Source organism: Cyprinus carpio, chromosome A13, assembly GCF_018340385.1.
Source record: "Cyprinus carpio isolate SPL01 chromosome A13, ASM1834038v1, whole genome shotgun sequence".
Lineage (NCBI taxonomy): Eukaryota > Metazoa > Chordata > Actinopteri > Cypriniformes > Cyprinidae > Cyprinus > Cyprinus carpio.
The window spans coordinates 28,418,829-28,440,974 of NC_056584.1; the positions used below are offsets into that span (position 1 = coordinate 28,418,829).

At 34.6% G+C, this 22,146-nt stretch overlaps 1 protein-coding gene across 1 annotated transcript in view; it reads left to right on the plus strand.

Moving 5' to 3' along the window:
* The first annotated feature begins 5,204 nt into the window (after window positions 1-5,204).
* Window positions 5,205-22,146, plus strand: part of LOC109101325 (serine/threonine-protein kinase 32C-like) — a 64,486-nt gene continuing 47,544 nt past the window's right edge. Inside the window, exon 1 of the mRNA XM_042769572.1 lies at window positions 5,205-5,483. Coding sequence (XP_042625506.1) covers window positions 5,402-5,483 — 82 coding nt within the window. The 5' untranslated portion in view covers window positions 5,205-5,401. The remainder of the gene's footprint in view (window positions 5,484-22,146) is intronic.

A 22,146-nucleotide genomic window follows, 5' to 3' on the forward strand; every position in this document is an offset into this window, starting at 1 on the left:
CTGGTGTGCTGTAAATATCCTCACCCTCAGTCCATCCCAGATCAGGATGAGTGTGTTTTTTCATCAGGTTTGTAGAAATGTAGCACTGCATCAGTGTCTCAGCAATGGATGCTCTGCAGTGAATGGGTGCCGTCAGAATGAGAGTCCAAACAGCTGATAAAAACATCACAATAATCCACAAGTAATCCACAGCACTCCAGTCCATCAGTGAACATCTGGAGAAGACAAAAGATGAAACAAATCCAGCATTAAGACGTTTTTAACTCAAATACATAGAGTCTATAATCCATAATAACACTTCCTCCAGTGAAAAAGTGTTCTGGTGTGAATCAGGAGAGAAATCTGCACAGATCAAGCAGCGTTTAAACAGCTCTAAACTTAAACACTTTAGTCTTCTCCAGATGTTCACTGATGGACTGGAGTGCTGTGGATTACTTGTGGATTATTGTGATGTTTTTATCAGCTGTTTGGACTCTCATTCTGACGGCACCCATTCACTGCAGAGCATCCATTGCTGAGACACTGATGCAGTGCTACATTTCTACAAATCTGATGAAGAATCAAACTCATCCTGATCTTGGATGGTCTGAAAGCAAAAAAATCTTCATTTAATTCTTCATCAATAATCAAAGAGTTTAGAAAGTGTAACCTGATTTACTCCTGCACTGCTGCAGAAAGGCTCATATTCCAGTCTCACAGCACAATCACACTCACAAGAGCTCCGTCAGCGTTATGAGAGTCTCAAACCCTCAACGAAACCGCAATCAACCCACAATTCTCAGTTACTCCACTCACAGCCATCACTTGTTTTTTTCTCACTGAATGCAAGACAGACTCACAGCACACACTGTTTCTCCTCTGTTCTGCTCCAGCTCTGGGTTTCTAACGTTATGCTTCTCGTCAGCTCATTTCTGCTGAGACACAGTGATAGAAATGCTGTTCTTTCTCAGTATTTTAGTGTTGTTTTCCAGTTCAAATGTCTAAAGATGCTTAAATTAGGATGCATTCATGGAGACATTAAATACGTCTTTTGTGTGACAGGCCTTCTGATCAAAATGAAGTGAGTTATGATTAAAACAAGAGCAAATACCTGCCAATGGACTCAGAAAATCAAGTTTTTGTTCCCCATTGACAGATATTTGTTCTTGTTTTAAGCATATACCTTATTTTGATAAATTTTTCAGAAAACAAGACTTCATATTTATTTTGTATCTCCATGCAACATTTAATGCCAAGAATTTAAGACATTCTGCTCTGATTTAAGACCTTTTTAGGCCTTGATTTAAGAAGGGCCGGTAATTGCCATTTCATTGTAAATATTGTGAAACTGACTAGAAATTTGTATTGTGAGACCTAAACATATCTGGTCTGGGATTTTTTTATTTTTTTATTCTGGAAATAAGGTTCAGGTTCATATGAATATGCATATATTATAAATTAGTGCAAAATGTAATAATATATATATATAATTACATTTTGCACTAATTTATACAAAAACTTTTACACTTTTAGAAATAAAGCATTAGAAGAACAATTTTTTTGTTCCCTAATGAACCTTTAGTCAACAGTGATGTGACTTTTGTTGGTTTTTATGCTGCTGTAGGTATTTCTGTTTTGATTGTGTTGGTTAGTCTGTGATTGTAAAGCACTTTGGGCAACCTGTGTTGTATTAAACTGTGCTATAGAAAGAAAGAAAGAAAGTTCTTTAAAAAAAATAATTTTTTCTTAATGTTAAGAACATTTTAACAATCTTAAGAACCTTTTTCAACTTTCAGGAATGTTGACGGTTCTTCATGAAACTAGTAGACTGTAATAAAGCACCTTATTTTTAAAAGTGCAGTCTGAATTTAGACTAGACTGCTGGACTCCACTGTACATTAACGAGTGCAGACACACAGACCCGTGTGATGTTTAAATTAGCAGCAGAATCTAATAAAGCAGCTGCTGCTTCTCTTACTGATGAAATCCGGTCTGGTGATGGGATCCGGCTCTGCAGCTCCTGATGCCGGGTGTTTTGGTTCCTCTGTCTCCGGCTGACCCTAAATAAGCCCGGTTCATCTGGACACATCCTGTGCTGGAGCTCCTGAGAGCGTCGTATCTCCGGCTCGTCCTCCTCACACTGATCCAGGTCAGACAGACACAGCTTCTCCACGACAGGAGCCTCTGACTGAGACACAGACCAGAGTTTAATCTGAGGTGAGGCCTGCCGCACACTTAAACATGAGCACGGAGATCCCTCTCACACAGAAACATGAGCGAATGAATGTCACACTTGACATTAACCCCAGCTTTAAACAATTCAACCCAGTGTTGGTAATGTCAACTAAAATGGCAACAATAAAAAAAAACTGTTTTCAGTGTTAGGTTAGTATCATTGATCTACTATTATAGTTTTTATTAATATATTAATATTTTTAATTAGTATTTATTATTAGATTTTCTGTGTGTGTGTGTGTACATATATGTGTGTGTGTGTGTGTGTGTGTGTGTGTTATATATATATATATATATATATATATATATATTTCTGCATTTTAATTTTATGTAATGTATTTTTATATATATATTTTATATTTATGTTTTAATTTTAATTGTAGTTCAAGTTTTTAGAATTTTGTTGTGTTTAAAAAAAAAAAAAAAAAACACCAAAAAAAACAAAAAAAAAATTACAAAATACTGCCTTGGCACTAGCTAAAAAAATATAATTTTCATACAATTTCTGGCAATTTTAGTACATCAAGTTAATCTAAATGAAAATTACAAAATACTGCCTAGGCACTAGCTAAAAAAAATACAAATTATTTTTTATATATATATTTTTTATTTTATTCCAGTAAAATTAGCATAAGAAAAATTGTTGTATGGTTTTGGTTTTAGTTAACAATAATAACCTTAGTTTTTGTTAATTTAAATAAATCTGTTATAAAATATAAATATCAGATGAAAAACTTAATATTTAATAATAACTGAAAAATAATAGGTTTTTTACAGAAAATAACAGAAACTAAAAATGGAATAAAAATAAATGAAAGCTAACTAGAAATATTTAAAGAAAGAACTAATAAAACTGACAAAAGCACATAACAAGTTTACTCAAATGTTAACTGAAATTAAAATAAAAAAATTAAAGCTAAAAAAAAATAAAATAATTATTAATAAATGCCATTATAACATTGAAGTAATTCTAAAATAATAAATCCTCAACCCGAACACAAATAAAATTAATTCAAAATCATAACAAGAAAAATAAAAAACTAATACTAATAGACTAATGACAGGAGTACGCAACAATATTAAAACAAAATCTGAAAATATTAAAATAAAAGCTAATTCAAATAATGAATAATATAACAATACTAAAGGAGCACATGTGGAGTCCGTACCCTGATGTAGGGTTTAATGAGGTTAGAGTGGTGGTTCTGGCCACATATTGGGAGTCTCTCCAATCAAACCACACTCCCGCTGATCATTTGATTTTCATTTTAAACCTCATTGAGATCTCAGCATCATTCCCCATAATGCATTGTGTAATCAGACGAGAGCTGTCTTTATCTCTCGTCAGTCTAATGAGTGTGAGATTATTGCGTCTGGGGTTATTGATCGTATTCCAGCTGAGCTTCTCGAGCGTCTCCAAGGGAACAGATCTCACACCAGTCGAGCAGAACCAGGGCAAGGAGCTATTTTTGAGGCAGGCCATCCTTTTTATGCAAAGCCACAGATGGCACACACACACACACACACACACACACACATCTACACCTCGCTCTCAGGTTTCTTTCACCTTCACCCAGTTGTGAGGAGCACAGGTAGTGAAGAACAAGCGCCAAGATCAGATCGGATCACAAGCATCTTAAAGACAGAAGAGGACACGAATGAGAAGCTTGATTTGCAGTTTGATCTCTAAACTATAAAATTCATCATTAAACTTCAAAAAAAGATGCTATTTCTTAGTATTTTTGTCATGTTTTCCAGTACAAATATCCAAAAGATTGTTAAATCAAGATTTGGATGTTAAGTCTTTTCTAGAAACATTATCAAGTCAGATTTATTTCTGTAGCGCTTTATACAATACAGATCGTTCCAAGGAGATAAACAGGAAAATGTTATTGTGAAATTCATCAGTTTCTGCTGTAAAGCAGCTCTGCAGAAGTCAACAGTGTCATTATTCAGATCAGTTCAGTTCAGGTGTTGTTCTGATCTGATAGTGTCGGTGCAGTTACATAATATTACCAAATATTAAATCTCTTTTAATTTGTCTAATAACACTAAAATGTAAAAATTATCATTGAACTGAAAAAATGACATTCTTCCTCAGTATTTCTGTCTTTTCTAGTTCAAATATTTAAACATCCTTAAATCCTAAAACATCCTAAAAACATTTACTGGTGACAGAAAATTAATTTATTAAGTCTCATTTTCTAAAAAAAAATTATCAACATTAAGTGAATTTATGAATAAATAAGAGCAAATATCTTTCTATATCTCATATATAAATAATTTTGCTTCTCAAGTAAAAGTATAAGATTAACTTTTAGATATTTGTAAGTAAAATATATATATATATATATATATATATATAAAATTTTTCTTTTATTTATTTATTTTTTGCATTGTGTCTGAGTGACGTCCTTCATAGCTGTGCTACATTGTAAACAAATCCATTTTTTTAAAGTTGTAAATGAAACAATGATTACTGGAATGTTTTACAAGAAAATTCTATTTCAGTTTTTCCACTTCAGTTTGTTACTTGCTGTTTCTTTGTAATTATTTGTGAACTTTATCAGAAATTTCTGAATGCATTTTCTTTCTTTCTTTTTCTTCAGTGTAGTTTCTTGTATTTCATATCAATGCACGCTTCCTTGTTGCATAATAAAATCATTCACACTCAAATCAATATTTGGCTGTTTGAGTGCCGTCAGAATGAGAGTCCAAACAGCTGATAAAAACATCACAATAATCCACAAGTAATCCACAGCACTCCAGTCCATCAGTGAACATCTGGAGAAGACAAATGCAACAAATGATTTTGCATTAAGACGTTTTTGAACTCAACGAATAACGTTTTCTTTCTTTTATTGATTTTGATGTCGCATAGCACACTAAGGGAGACTAATATAAATCTGGTTTCTGTTGGATAAACCGGCTGTCGCACCTGAAGCGCACTGGTGAGTAAGCCGACAGCCGCGGGGGCGCGCGTGCGCGTGCGCGAGGGGAGGTTCATATAGTCGCCGCTGCTGGAGAGAGCAGCTCGTGCTTTGGTTCCGTGTGTGAGGCTCTTAGTTGGTCGTTTCGGGAGCGCAGATCGCGGCAGGTCTTCCCGGCGTTGGTCAGAGATGCTCGTGTTTTAGACGCACCCAGCATCAGTTTCCGTCGCGCTGAAAGGAATGAGAGCAGAGCATCAATGTTTCACTGGGGCAAGTGGAAGAAGAGGATGGGAGCGAACAGTTCATCCAAGAGACCAGTGTTCGACGACAAAGAGGATGGTGAGGATGATCACAGTGCAGTGCATCAAACAGTGCGTTTACCACATGATATTACCCTGAACCTGATGAATACATCAGTGCACTCAGAGGAGCTTTTCTAGATGAACTGCTGAATGCTTGGGTTGATGAAAAAAAACGATGACAGTAGTATTTTGTAAGGCAGATTTATACTGAGTTCAGAATTATTTCTTTACTATATGCCTCCTCAGTTATGTGCAAAGTATATTTCCAGGTGGTTTTATTAGTGGTCTTTGACAGTGAAACATGCATTATTCCTCATTTAAGTTCACTTTTACTGGCATCATCAGAGTAAAAGATAGTATGCTGTAACTTATGCTAGAAATACAGAAGAAACTGAGCTCATGACTGTGGATATAGTCAATTTTTTTTTTTAAATTTAAGGCAACATTTCCATACAGCAAAAAAGATGTATCTTTTTAGCTATACTTTTGAATATATTTCAAAATAAAGCCAGAAAATCAAATTATATATATATATATGTATATATATATATATATATATATATATATATATAAACATATTTGTTGTCTATAACACATGTGAACATTAATGTTCCAAAAAATAGAATAGATAAGTCAGTCATTATAAATCTATTTTTGATCTCTAGGCTATTCCATTCACAATTGCATTCAGCCTAAATGTAGGCTGCTGTTAGAACGGAACTGTATTTTCTTGCCCCTGAAATACATTTAGAAATTTATTTTGGTATATGAAGGTTGAAAATGCATTTCGTTGAGCTTCACTGTTTACAACATATATTTAAAATATATTTTAGCGAGATATGGGTAAGCAATGCAAATGTTCCACTTTTTGTTTTCTGCCTCTTTAAGGTGTATTATATTTCAAATCCAATTCCTGTAACAATGTGACAGAAGACATCAGCTGGAACGCAGACTGTTGGAGCAAAACCTGCCAATTAAATCATTTGCTGTTTAATTGGTTGATTAGTGAGGATTATGGAAATCCAGGGAAATTGCGCTGCTTTATCAGAACAGGCAGTTGAATGGTGACTGAACGTGCGTTTGCTGAGCGAGTTATGTCACATTTAAAGATTAAACCTGTAGTCATAGGTCAGAAAAGTGAGAAATGAGGTCAGTTCTGTAATCATATGATGTGACTGGAGGGGGACGCGTAATGACCCATTTAGAGACAGTATGGACTCGACGCTGCTTACTTCTGTTACGCAAAAATCACTGCACTAATGAGTGTGAAAGTAATTAGAATTATGTGCAGGATAATGAGTTGAGTTCAGGACGGGACCGAGCGCTGCATGGGTTGTTCTGTGTTAGTTTGATGGGTTTTACTGATGAACATTACTTCAGATGGATGTAACATTTCTCAAAGAAGAGAAAGGTTAAAAATGTTGGACTCACAAAGCCTTTTACTTGACATCCTTGACATTTGAAGGTTCTGTTGGCTGTACATTCACACAAGAAAGAAAGAGCTGATGGAAGAACATTCTGTTAAAGGAGTAGCTCATCCAAAAATGAAATTTTGGTGAAAATGTGCTCACCATCAGGTCATACGATATTAGGATGAGTGTGTTTCTTCATCAGGTTTGTAGAAATGTAGCACTGCATCAGTGTCTCATCAATGGATGCTCTGCAGTGAATGGGTGCCGTCAGAATGAGAGTCCAAACAGCTGATAAAAACATCACAATAATCCACAAGTAATCCACAGCACTCCAGTCCATCAGTTAACATCTGGAGAAGACAAAAGTTGTTTTGGACTCTCATTCTGACGGCACCCATTCACTGCAGAGCATCCATTGCTGAGACACTGATGCAGTGCTACTTTTCTTCAAACCTGATGAAGAAACAAACTCATCCTGATCTCGACTGAGCACATTTTCATTCTGAGAGCACTATTCCTTTAATTGAGTTTCGTGGTGAGAAGTACATGAGAAATGGTAGTCTGAGTCTGAACAGACTGAAGGTTTTTGGAGATTCTGACAGTATGTTGGATTTGTCGTTTAACTGAAATAAAGCCAGTTTAATCACACTGATAATTATATCATTACATCATTATCAGAATCCGCAGCAGTTCTCTGGGATAGACGCGAGATCTGATCTGTCTGCTGGTTTGATTCTCTCACCCTTCCACGAGATTCTCACATTCGTAATAAGTGTGGGGTTAATGCTGGAGAACGGGTGTTACATCACGCGTACAGCTGCTCTGATGCTGCGAGACGAGAAGAGGGTTATTCCTCATGATCCTTACATGAAAGAGGACACCAGGGAGAGAGAGAAGCTCGTGAGCTTGGCTTCAGCTTGAGATCAGTGTTTTGTTGGTTTCTCATGGCGTTTGAAGGAAATATGTGACCCACATTGAGCTGTGGACTCAGACCCTGTTTTTATACATAATGTTCAAAAAGAGCTGTGAAAAATAGACTGAGAGTGTAAACAAAACCAGTTTTCTCATCATTTAAGACATCATTTGACACCAAAATGATTACAATAAAGATAACTATATTAGCATCCACATGTTCTGTTTATAAGCGCACTGCAGTTTTGACGCCTGTCACTTTAAAGGGTCTGTATGTAAAATTCAGAAACCCTTGTTTTTAGCGACACCAGTGGCTGTTAAGTGAACTGCAACCAGCAACTTTTTTTTTTCGCGCTCATGCACACATATCGTACAAGAGACTGAACGTGATTCAAAGCCCTGATATACTCACAGCAAAGTTCTTTTTCATTTTTCACTAAGAGGTAAAAAGAAGTTGGAAACACCTTTGTAGTGATATGATGCACACAGGAGTGTGTGATATTGACAAAAATGATATTTCAATACTTTTACGATAATGATAAGGATACAGTATTTAGCCGAGTGTGTTTGTGTGCTGTACCTCAGATGGTTTAAGCCTGTCATGGATACATAAATAAGAGACTCAAACTGCCAGTAGGTGGCGGCAAGTCCCTGTCTTAATGAGTGATTCATTGAATCATTCACTCAAATGATTCGTTCAAAACAGCTGATTCATTTACAAAGGAAGCAAGTGACTGTCTTTTTGAATGAATCATTGAATCATTGACTCAGGAATTAATTCAGGAATTAATTATCATTAATTAATATTGTAAGAATTTTTTAATTATCGTCCTTGGTGTGAACGGTCTATTAACTATCTAATGTTACGATGTATCGATGCCGTCCTCAGACAAAAAACACGCCGCTGGGAGAAACGTGTCACACGTGTTATTGAAATCAAATATGCATGAGCTGAGAATAAACATTTCACATGCACACTTATGAAGCACACAGAGTCTCGTTCTCTCTCTTCTCTGTCATCTTTGGCTGTTCTTTCAGCAGCTTCAGTCTGACTGCTTCACCACTAATTCCAACTTGCTCTCTTGGCTGGCATCAATAATTCAGTGTGATTCAGAGAGTGTTCTTCACTGAAGATGCAGTGAGGAGCCTGTATTCAGGTGTTTATAGAAGAAGACTAAAGCACTCAATGACTTTAGAATGACATGCACTGATGAATCAATCACAAAAACGTCAATCTAAACATTAATGACTTTATGATGTTTTCGGGTGATTATGATGCTTATGTTGACTCTGATCATCAGGATCTGTGCTGGAGTTGTTAATTTCAGTTTTATATCTATAGGTTGTATATAGTGAATTTATGGTTTTTAAGAAATGTTTAAGGAGACTCTTCACTGATATATATATATATATATATATATATATATATATATACACATTTATTATTTATTAATATATAACAACAATATACATTTATTTAAAAAATAATGAAAAAAGTATAGATTTATTTTTTAATTAATATATAACAACAATATACATTTATTTAAAAAATAATGAAAAAAGTATAGATTTATTTTATAATTATTGAATTTATAAATTTATTAAATTACTGAATTTATTTTTCATTATTTTAAAATAATAAGAAATAAAATGATACACTTTCTCCCTTTTTAATATATATATATATATACTTGTGCTGTCAAATAGATTAGTCACGATTAATCACATCCAAAATAAAAGTTTGTGTTTACATAATATATGTCTTTGTACTGTGTATATTTATTATGGATATATAAATACACACACATACAATATATATTTTCAAAATATTTACATGTATTTATATTAATATAATTTATATTATATATAAATATATTTAATATATATACATAATAAATAAACAGTAGAAACACATATATTACGTAAACACAAACTTTTATTTTGGATGCAATTATTCACGACTAATATATTTGACAACACTAATTTATACAAATTTTCAAATACTTTTTATATATAAAAAGATAAAGTAATAATAATGATGATTTAATTCAGTTCAATTCACAATTATTTGTATAGCGCTTTTTATGATACGCATTGTTGCAAAGCAGCTTCACAAAAACAATTAGAAGTAGATGTAAAAAATGTTTGATTGACATTTTGAGTTTTGAAATGAAAAGCAACCGCTTGAAAATTCCGAAATTGTACAGGTTTGAATAAAATAATTGACAAGTATGATTTTTGTCATAATCGTGCAGCCCTACCTTGAGGCACAGCTGAGGTTAATAAATATGATCATGAAAATAATGACTCTGGGTGTGATTGGCATCAGTAGGCGGTTTCTCCATTCGTTGTATTGTACTGTAGTGTATTAATGGCAGTGGACTGACTGACATTCATTTCACTCTAATTGACACTTTAAAAGCCCCGCCCACCCTGAGCGACATTGGCTCCATTTGGCATGTATGCAAATGAGGACCGGGAGCCGGCGTGTGATTGGCAGGTTGCAGAGGCTGCTCACCTGAGTGAGTTATTGATTGTAATGACGCCTCAGTTCTGCAGATTGATCATCAGCGGTCAGTGAGCGGGTAAAGCCTGTTATTGCAGTTCATTTAAACTCAATTAGCTTTTGCTGGTTTATTATGTCTGCTCACATAAACACAATATGAATATTAGAATACCAGTGTGCTGCAAACTGAGCTGTGTGCACTGAATGTTTTATGCGTTATTTGTGATTACTCATTACACTGCATGTTTAATTCCAAAAGTGCCTTTTGAGTATTATTATAGCAACAAACATGGTTATTGTGCATTTTTAATCTAGACTGTAAAACAGATTTTAAATAAAACTTTTAAAATGTTCTATTTTTCAAAATCTCATGTTTAATTCAGTGTGTTTCTTTGTAATTATTTGTAAAATTTACTGGCAGTTACTGAGTGAAAATAGTTTGAAAGTAAATCCTACAAAAAAAATAAAAATAATAATAATAAAAAATTCAGTGTAATTTTAGCAAATCCTGGCTGATGTCATTTCCCATTCCTGTTTCATTGGAAATGGAAGCTCAAGTCAATCGCATTGCATTGTGGGTTACAGCAGCCGTGTTTTTTAATGCAAATTTTGACAAATGTAGGTGTTCATCTGTGCACAGTAAATACATTATATAATGCAGACATAACAAGAGTAATACTACAGTATGCCAAGTTTTCTGTGTGTTTGATGGATATCAATGACAAAACATGTCCTTGTTTAGGTTCTTAAATAAATAATATATATATTTTTAAATAATATAAATAAATTATAATATAGTCTACATTGCATAAATAATAAATACATATTTTATTAATTAATTTATAATTTAAAAAAATTATTATTATTACAATATAAAATTTTTATTCTGACTTATAGTTGGGGATTGAGTTGGTCTGTAAGTAGCTTTATACAAAACATCAGTGTCCTCATTAAGAGCCTGGATAAGTGTGTGTGTGTGTGTGTGTGTGTGTGTGTGTGTGTGTGTGTGTGTGTGTGTGTGTGTGTGTGTGTGTGTGTTTTCTCTGCTCTGTGGGTGGTATATGGGTCATTTCTCCACGTGTCCTTCCTCACCTTCAGCGGATCGGCAGGATTGCTCTCACAGAGAGCGTTTAGCGTTCGCTCATTAATTGTTGTATCGCTCGGCTCTCATTAGGCGTCTCTGGCTGATTGAGCGAGCGCTGAATACGTGTAATTACTGTATTTTAATGATGTGCTCTTCAGAGAGGCTGATTGGAGAGCGTCATCATTCACAGCGGCTCTGAGACTCTCAGCGTCCTGCTGCTTTTCCGCTTTCTTGTTTTTCAGATGCTTGTAACTGATTTCGAGTGTCAGTGTCATTTTTGTGCTGCTGAGAATCCTTTACTTCATTTTGTTTTCATGAATGGCCTTTCAGAAGTAGCTTGTAAGTCTCCCAAAAAAACATATCATATTCTTTACTGATCTGAACTCATTCTCATTAATCACAGATATAGAAAATCACAGTTCGTCTCAGTTTTTTTTGAGGGAAAAGCATTGTTTTTGGATAATTTTGGCAATTTTCACTCAAAAACCGATGTGCATGAGCTCAGATCAATCACTTCCAAAAGAGAAACAAAATCTGGGCTAATTGAAAGAAAACAAGTTGACAAAAAAATAAATAATTGAACCCAAGGTTTGGTGATAATATAGAATAAGAAAGATTTACAAGCAATTTTTTTGTAGAATGGTCATTTTTGGGAAAGTCGTTCTGTGGAGCAAAGCCAGTAAGATTTAGTCCAATGCACTGTCAGGAAAAAGAAAATCTTCTCCAGATGACTGGAACACGGTTAAAAGAGTCATTTCTACACTTTATTGACTCATATTCCACTTTAATCTCTGTTCCTCGTGAGCTGCCGTCTAAGGGAGCGTCCCAATGAATGTGATGTTCACTTTAAACCAAACTGAGCTTGTTCACTCTGTATTTCTGATACTGAATGAGCCGTAGAGGAGGTTTTGTGAGTCTGATCTCATTTCAGTCATTCGTTTTCATTGAGGGTTTGTGATTTGCTCGACAGCGACCGCTGATCTGAGTGAACTTGAGCAGACCGTTACGCAAATGAGAAATGAGACTTGGCAAGGAAGAATAGCAATAGTGCAGCTTTTCAGAATATTTCTCTTGAAAGCATTTTAGTGAGGTTAGAGTGAGGATCCTCAGACGACGCGCCCACAGTCTGAGAAATACTGAGCTCTGTTTGAGGCTCTTAAAGCAGATATTCTGCTTTGTGATGTCTGTGAAATAGTCAATAATTATGCTTTTGGACGGACAAACACTTTAATCATGTTTTCACACATTTTCCTGGACAAGCAATGACTGCTGTGCTGATATTTCAATTACTTTTTCCATGCAAGTGTATTATTGTGCATGCAGAAAATGATTGTTCTTGTACTGAATTTCATTGCAGTCCATTTAAATTTGCAAAATGGAAGTTTGCTTGATCCTTTTGTGTTGCTGCATGAATCGCTGTGTTGCATTAACTGTTGCATTTCTCCCAGCGTGCTTTGCGTGCGACTGGATTGTTAGGGTAAATGGTGAAATCAAGTGTTATTTCATGTGTTTTTAGGAAGACGCTGTTAGTGTCTCACATTGTTATATGGCCATTTAGAAGAGTTTCTGTTGAGTTTTTGGGTTTTCCTTCGTGCTGGAAATTGGAGATTGTTTTTTGATTGAGATAAACATGATGCACTGCATAAAACATGCTCTAGGATTTACTTTGAAATAGTTTTCAGGTCACTTTTGTTTCTATAGTGCTTTATAGAGCAGCTTCACAGAGATGCAAACTTCATCAAATATGAAGCAAATTCAGTCTCAGCTCTACAGAAGACAATAGAGTCATTATTCAGATCAATTCAGTTCAGCTATTGTTCTCATCTGATAGTGTCAGTGCAATTAAATCAATGATGTTTCTTTTTATAATTTAATATATTACAGTAAGTGTCTTTTTAAACCCACATCAAACCAATAATGGAAGAATAAAGGACAGATGACGTGTTGTTTAGTATCATTAAGACATGGTTATAGTTTTTAATCATATTTAGATTTTTTAATCTTTATATTTCCCTCTATATTTATTTTTTTCAATTTTATTTTAAAGTTTTAATAATTTTATTATGTGTTTTTGTCATTATTATTATTATTATTATTATTATTATTATTATTATTATTTATATTATTAATGTGTCTAGTTTTTATGAATTTTTATTTCAGCTTTAATTTTTGTTTACTTTAGTTTATTTATTTAGTTTTAACTATATCAAGTTAAACTAAATGAAAATGAGAAATATTGCTGTGGCAACTAGCTAAAATGAAAAGTTAAAGTTTTTTTTTCAAGTAACTAAATGAAAATGAGAATGTTGCTTCTGCATCTAGCAGATTTATATATATATATATATATATATATATATATATTATATTATGCAAACAGCATGAATGAATGATGTGCTGATGGTCACACGTGTGAGCTGTGACGGCTGGAGGTGTGTGTGATTTCAGCGGTGTGTGTGGTCCATGTGTTTGTGAGCCGACACGCGTCCCACTGCTTCAGCAAATCCGCTTTACTGACTAATTCAATCAGCGAGGAGTCTTATGACACACACACACACACACACACACAGCTCTCCTGTGCTGTATTTCATCTCCGTTTCTCTGTATGTCGCCTTCCTCAGATACTTGAAAAGTCAAGGTGAAAACTGCTGCTGCATAATCATCCCCGGCTTGTTAAAGCAATATTATATAATTTACTCACCTTCACGGCGTTCCAAACCGGTGTGACGCTCTTTCAGCTGTGAAGCACTAAATGAGACGTTTCTCTATATAATAACAAGTAACAGTGTTGAGGGTTGAGTTATATAATCATTACTTTTTCAATTAACTAGTAAAGTAACACATTCATTTTAAATTTACAACAAAATATCTGAATTACCTTTTTAAAATTAGTAACAGAAAAGTATTGTAATGCATTACTTTCCATATAAAGTAACTTAGTAGTGCAATTAGTTACTTTTTATGAAGTAACGCAATATTGTAATGCATTACTTTTAAAAGTAACTTTCTCCAAAAAAAAAAAAGACAAAAAGCAACACTTTACCCAACTTTATCTGCATACGTGAAGCAATATATACTTTATAGCAAATCTCAACTGCTTGATTGTTTATGTATCACAAAATGTAACTCTATTATTGTCCAGCTCTAATCTGCTAAACGCTACTATAAGGCATGAAGATATTAAGATATTATAAACATCAGCATCATGATTTTCTGTAAAGCTGCTGTGAAAAAATGTGTACTGTGAAATGCACTATAAATACATTTGAAAACACCAGTGTGCTATATTTCATGTGTTATTTCATGCTTTTGTGTGGTGGAGGGAAATACAGAACACAAATAGTTCTATAATGCATGCTCATATGGACTACTTTTATCATGCTTTTTTTTTGGTGAGGTTATTTTGGAGTTTGATGATCTAGAGAGCTATTTTACTCACATGCATGAATCTAATCTGTCTGATTTCTGATGGTGAGAAAGTGAAACACAGAAGGTTATTAACGAGAATAACCTTGATTATCATTCTTACAATATATTATGAATTATTACGTTGCAGTTAAGGTTGGTTATTCACTCACCCGCTGCAGTCAGAGTTTTATTTATACTGCCACTCATAATTGTTAATTTGGGAGTCTGGTTTCTTGCGGCGAGTCTCGGAGAGAATAACGCTGCACAATAACGGCATGGAGGCTAAAACAAACAGGCAGGAAAATCAATGCGGCGACGAGCTCGTGGTGCTGCGGCTCTCGTGAAGCGAGTGGATGGAGGCACTTCAAAGACGAGGCCATCTGCTGCCCTTTATCGATCCGAACCCTGATATTTACAACAAAGCTTCATTCTAATGCAATCAGACTACAGCCAAGAAGAAGCTGGAGTCCAGCGAATGCATCATGGCTTTCCTACATGTGTCATAATGCAATGCAAGTCATTGATGCAAGGCTGTTCATGACAGCATGCTAACAGACAGTTTCTTGTTTGTTTTGCTTCACTCTGACACTTTGACTTTGAGCGTCAATGATCAAGTAATCAAAGTGAAGGCAATGAAAGCTCTGTGTAGACACTCGACGCAGTCAGTGTTAAATGAGCGGTTAAAGTTAAACATAGACTGAGTGTTTTACTTAATGGCACACAAATCCAGCGCTCCCTGTGTTCTTGGTGACATTTTAATTCTTAGCACATCTTTATAAATGCAGAGAGAGAATTGCCACGTTTGCAGTGGACTTGTGAGTTCTCATCCATATTCAGCAGCGAGTGTTTTGAAAGCACCCATTAAACTGTATTAGACCTTCAGCGCACGACCAGAAAACAATGAGAGCTGCGCTAATAATGATAGTAATCAGAGTAAACAAAGACTCCGACTTATAGATTTATATCTGGAAAAAATTCAGAGATGCTGACAGTGGAGATATGAGCGTATTGATTTAGTTGTTGCTTTGCTGATTTGTATCTGATTTGATGCTCTGCAGTGAATGGGTGCCGTCAGAATGAGAGTCCTAACAGCTGATTATAATCCACAAGTACTCCACACCACTCTTGTGGATTATTGTGATGTTTTTATCAGCTGTTTGGACTCTCATTCTGACGGCACCCATTCACTGCAGAGCATCCATTGCTGAGACACTGATGCAGTGCTACATTTCTACAAACCTGATGAAGAAACAAACTCATCTATCTCCCGGATGATGTCTAGTGTGTTAAAAGCAGTGTGTTTTGCTTTAGTATATGGCCGTGTGTGTAGATAAAGGGTTTGGGAGGATCGCTGCCAAGTACTGAATACTGCAGATGTCATGTAGTCTGAATGTGCTTGTCTCAGGAGTTTTCTTTGAGACTGAGTGAAGCTATTCTTAATGGAGACGCCTCTCATCTCTGACAGTAATATAGCGGTGGTGTTTTCAGAGACACACGTGGTCATGCGTGAGCTTTGAAGATCAATAGTGTGTGTTCTTCTGTAATCCTTAAAGAAGATGAAACAGCAGCTTAAGGGCTCGTGGCTTGTGATTCCTCTGCTGTGTAGTTCTCACTTTACTGTCTGTGAGAGAGGAAGACGTTTATGATTATTAATATTGATAGATGATAGTGAAGTGTCCATCAGATTCCATCAACAAAATAATTAAAACAAAAAATATTATTACATCTATAATATATTTTGAATCTTTTTCACCTATTGTTTTATGAATACTGCAATTTGCAGTGTTTTTTAGCATTTAGATATTATTATAGTTTTTGTTAAAATTAGGAATCAGTTTTTAATCTCTATATAAAATGTATAAATTTTTATTTATTTTAAATTTCAGTTATATATATAAAATTTTAAATAATTAGTTTTAGTCTCTTTTTAAAATGTATAATTTTTTATTTATTTGTTTTAGTTTATTAAATTTCAGTTATTTTGATATTTCAAATTAAACTAAACGTATATGAGAATTTTTGCTATTGCAACTAGTTGAAATAAGGTTATGCTTTTTATTTTATTTTATAATAAACTAGAACTTTAGTTCTCAAGTTAAACTAAATGAAAATAAGAAATGTTGCCATGGCAACTAGCTGAAATAAAAAAGTTAATTTGATTTCAAGTAATGATAATGTTTTTCATCCTTTCAATTTCATCATTTTAGTTTCAGTTAATCATACTAACCCTGGTTAATTGGCAATACTTCTATTCTATCCGATTCTTTTCAATACTGACAGTAACCCTGGTCAATTGGAAATATTTCTATTGTTTTGTAATATGTCCTATTCTATAATGACAACACCCTGGTAAATTGGCAATATTTCTATTCTATTCTACTCTATTCTATTCTAATGACATTATACTGGTCAATTGGCTCTGTTCTATTCTATTCTATTCTAATGGGAAAAAACAAGAGTACTAACAACAAAAACTCTGGTCAATTGCCAATATTTCTATTCTATTCTATTCTACTCTATTTTATTCTAAGGACAATAACCTGGTCAATTGGCAATATTTCTATACTATTTTATTATGATGACAAAAACCTCAGTCTATTGGAAATATTTCTGTTCTGTTCTACTCTATTCTATTCTAATGTCAATAACCTGGTGAATTGGCAGTATTCTATTATGTTCTATTAACAACAAAAACCCTGGTCAATTGGCAATATTTCTATTCTATTCTACTCTATTCTATTCTAATGACATTATCCTGGTCAACTGGCACTATTCCATTCTATTCTAATGGGGAAAAACAAGAGTCAATTGCCAATATTTCTATTCTATTTTATTATGATGACAAAAACCCCAGTCAATTGGCAATATTTCTGTTCTATTCTACTCTATTCTATTCTAATGACAATAACCTGGTCAATTGGCAGTGTGCTATTCTGTTCTATTTCAGAGTTGTTGTTTTTACGGTCTGTATGAAGTTTGTTATTTGTGTTTGGTGTTGTGCAGTTTTCTTGCATAAGCATGTGTGGATGGTGTTTTGTGTGCTTGTTGCCCTTGAGCGTCCCGTCCGTCGGTGGAGAAAGCGCTGCTTTCCTCAGACGGTGTATCGATCATCATGATACTCCTGAAGCACGTGGTTTTTTAGCTCCAGCAGACATAGCAGACATTATGTCGTCTGACTCTTGTCTTTTGATTTACGGAGGAACATGTTGTGCTGTTCTTCGCTTCTTCATGCACATTTGTTTATTTTTCTGTCATGAAGTCCTGCTGCAGGCCAAACCAAAGACTTCCTCAATATAAATGTTCTAAGCATAATAATAACCGACACACGATAAGAAATCTCCAGAGAAAATCAGAAAAGATAAGAAGTTCAGTTCCGGCGCAGCTACTGGTCTGTGAAGAACTGCTCATAACTCACAATATAATCTGTTCTTTCTCAAGTTCTCTTTGAAATATAATGATGTGTTTGGTAAGAGAAATCAAACACTGGAGTCAGTTTATGTGCTTTAGACGTTTATATTTCTAGCAGTGTGTGCAGAAGTGTGAATGTACAGCAGATTTCCTCTGAATCATTGCGAGATTCTGAGTCCAGGAGAAGCTGGATATTGGCAGTTAATCTTGAAATATCGCCAATCCATCAACATTTTGCTTTGCATCATTGCAAGCCTTTAACTTGCTCAGCTGGGGTTTAAAAGATGCTTAATATTCAGTAATATTATCAGTTTACCTTCACTAATACTAACAGATGAGAACAAAACATGAAGTGAACTGATCTGAATAATGACACCAACTTCACAACTACTGATGTTAACGGAATATAAATGGAACTGAATCAAAATTAATTTAAACTAGACAAAAATGACAAATGTTGCCTTTTCAACTAGATGAAATAAGTTTAAGCTTTTTGCATTTAAATTTTGTTTGTTTTTTTATGAAAATGTTTTTATGGTTTTAGTTAATGATAATAACCATTTTTATTTGACAATATTTCTATTCTATTCTATTCTATTCTATTCTATTCAATTCTTTATTTTTTAATTATTTGGGGATTTTTAATAAAAATCAGTCATGGATTTTGTATTTAGCTGGTTGTTTAGTTATTTTAGTACTTCAACTAAAATGTTGCCATGGCAACTAGCTAAAATTAAATAAGTTTATACTTTTATACTTATAAAATATATTTTTATATTTTATATAATTTTAATATTATATTACATTAAATTTTAATTTAATTTTAAGTTTTAATGATTATTACTATTTTACTTTTAAATACTAATAATTAACAAAATTTCAAATCTGTACAATTCTATTAATCTTTTCAGTATTTAAGAACAGTTTTTTTTGTTAATGTTTTATCCATTTTTATTAAAAAATATTTGTATATTTTATTTCAGTTAATGTTTTACGCTATATATATTATATATATATATATATATATATATATATATATATTAACTTGGCAGCTTTGACAATGTTACTAAACTGAATTCTAACTAATTTGAACAGAATTGATCTGATTATATATTTATATTGTTTAACTTGGCAGCTTTGACAATGTTACTAAACTGAATTCTAACTAATTTGAACAGAATTGATCTGATTAATCATGTAGAGCTGCTTTTTTAAAAATTAGTTTCAGAATTCAAATTATAATAAAAATATAAATGATAAAAAATAAATTAGAATAAAAACAATCAAATTGTACAGTATTAGCACTGATATTTTCCTGTTTATTCCTGTGCAGCTGCTTCGAATAAGTCTGTACTGTATAAAGCGCTGTAGAAATATCTGTGACTTGGTTTCTCAGTGTTTGTGTGTCGGCTGCTCCACCTGTAATGTAACTGCTCTTCAGTAATGCATGTAGAAGGTCTGTTTCTCACGCAGGTCTCACATTATCTCTCAGCACATTTCACATTACCCATCATGCTCAGCACGGCTCTGTTTGTGCCCGGAAGCCGTTCGTGCCCTTGATTGTGATTAATAAGGAAAAGCTTATGAAAATTACATAATCTCTTTTTGCATAATTAATGGCAAACCCATGACAGCATCTCCAAACGAGAGAGCTGAGTGAGTTTTGAAACGCTGAGAGAGGACGAGTGGAGATGTTTGATGATTTGAGATGATCTGAGTAATGTTACTGTATGTTATGACTGGTATATGTGTGTGTGATGATGGTTCATGTGTGAATCGCTGTAATGTTTTTATCCACTGGGCTGTCCGTGGGCACGACTGATTTACATAATTTACAAATGAGAGCCAGGAAAAATCATGGAGGAACTGTGCATTTATCTGCTATTTAACAATCAGAATCCAGAGTCTGAACTGAACTCTTTTATAATGTGAGTTTTGACTGTTTCATGCTGTTTCGTGTTTCTTTAGTATCATTAAGATGCTTTTAAAGCATATACTGTTCACAGACACACACACACACAGCGATCTGGCCACGTGAGCTCCATTAAGGAGCTGCTGGACAAGACTCATCCTGTTCTTAATGATTTTCATGTATCTGCTGACCATCTGAAAGTTCTTTAATGATCCTTACAGGGATCCTTAACACAGCCTCATATATCAAACACACGGACGCTCGATGATCCCAGCGTGCACTGCAGCGAAACCAGTGTTTAACTGGAGCTTCTTCTCTGGACAGCAGAGGCCTCATCAGAAACATCTCCCAATATTTCAGTCCTCTTTATTTCAGATGCTGACAAATGATGAATTCTGGTGAACAGAAGAGACTCCTCTTTTTAGAAACAGCTCACCATTCCCAGACTTTTGACTGGTATTACAGTCAGAGTGAAGTCTCAAGGCTGGCCTCATCTGGGGCTGCGTGTAGCGTGTGCAGGCCATTATCATTAGTTGGAGTGCTGTGTGGCACAAGATGGACCTCAGACAGGAAGAGACACTAATGACTTCCTCTGTGTGGGTTTTCTGCCCACGAGCGCCGAACTGCTGTCAGTCATCTTGAAAAAACCTTCAGCAGGATGCTTCATAATGAAACCAATAAATACAGATACTCCCAGTCAACAGGACATTCCATAATAGCTGCTTTGCATTTTTTTTGGTAATGTGTATTGCGTATTATTCACAATACATGAAGCAGCTTCACAAAAAATCATAATGTTTATAATATCTTAGTTAGTTGCATTTATCAGATTAGAGCTCGACTATGACTGAGTTACATTTTGCAGCAATACAAGTCAAGTCACCTTTATTTATATAGCGCTTTTAACAATACAGATTGTGTCAAAGCAACTGAACAACATTAATTAGGAAAATAGTGTGTCAATAATGCAAAATGACAATAGTAAACACTAATTTTTCAGTTAAAGGGATCATTGAATTCAGTGATGTCATCATCTCAGTTCAGTTTAAATAGTATCTGTGCAATCAAGTCAACGATATCACTGGAAATGAAGTGTCCCCAACTAAGCAAGCCAGAGGAACCAAAACTCCATCGGTGACAGAATGGAGAAAAAACCTTGGGAGAAACCAGGCTCAGTCGGGGGCCAGTTCTCCTCTGACCAGACCAAACCTAGGTGCTGATCTACCATCTGGTCCGGATACAGACTGGATCTGGTGGCTATGGTAACCTCGGAATAAGAGAGAAACAGACTATTATTAGCGTAGATGCCATTCTTCTAACGATGTAGCAAGTACATCGGGTGTTATGGGAAGTGTTCCCCCTTCCACAAAAAAAAACACACCCAAAAAACTTTAACTTAAACGGATATTAAAATTAGAAGTGTATTAGTGTGTTATGTGTAAGCCAGGTTAAAGAGATAGGTCTTTAATCTAGATTTAAACTGCAAGAGTGTGTCAGTTGAAATGATCAAGCAGTTGAGATAACATGAGTGCATGAACAGTATATACAGTATCTCTGGCTGATAGTACAGTAGATCTTGTGAGCATAGAGGCTGCTGTAGCATTAGTATTCATGAAGGCTGACCGCGGTCTTACATCCATTAGCGGTCCTTTGGAGATCACTCATGTTGGCTTGATCCCAGCAGGAGCAGAGCCAGGGTTTCTTCTGCTGATGACGACCGAAGGCCTTCAGCTTTCTGTGTGTTCAGCTTTCTCCATCATGCTTTGTGTGAATTACGGGAGTAACTGCTGCTAAACTGTGAAGGATTCAATTTAAGAATGCATTTTCAAAAACTGAGTTCAATGAGATAAGATTGTTCTACTCGCTCTTCAACTATGGAGAATTAAAAGAAATTTAAAAGTGTAAAAGTGTCACGATTAACCCCAAAATATTTTTTTTTCTTCTTTTTTTGTGCATTCAGTAAATTATTCAAGGGGTTTAGCATGAATTAAATCACAAATGCACAGTATGTGTTGTCTTTTTCATTTTACAGTGAAATACAAAGGAAAAATAAAATCTATA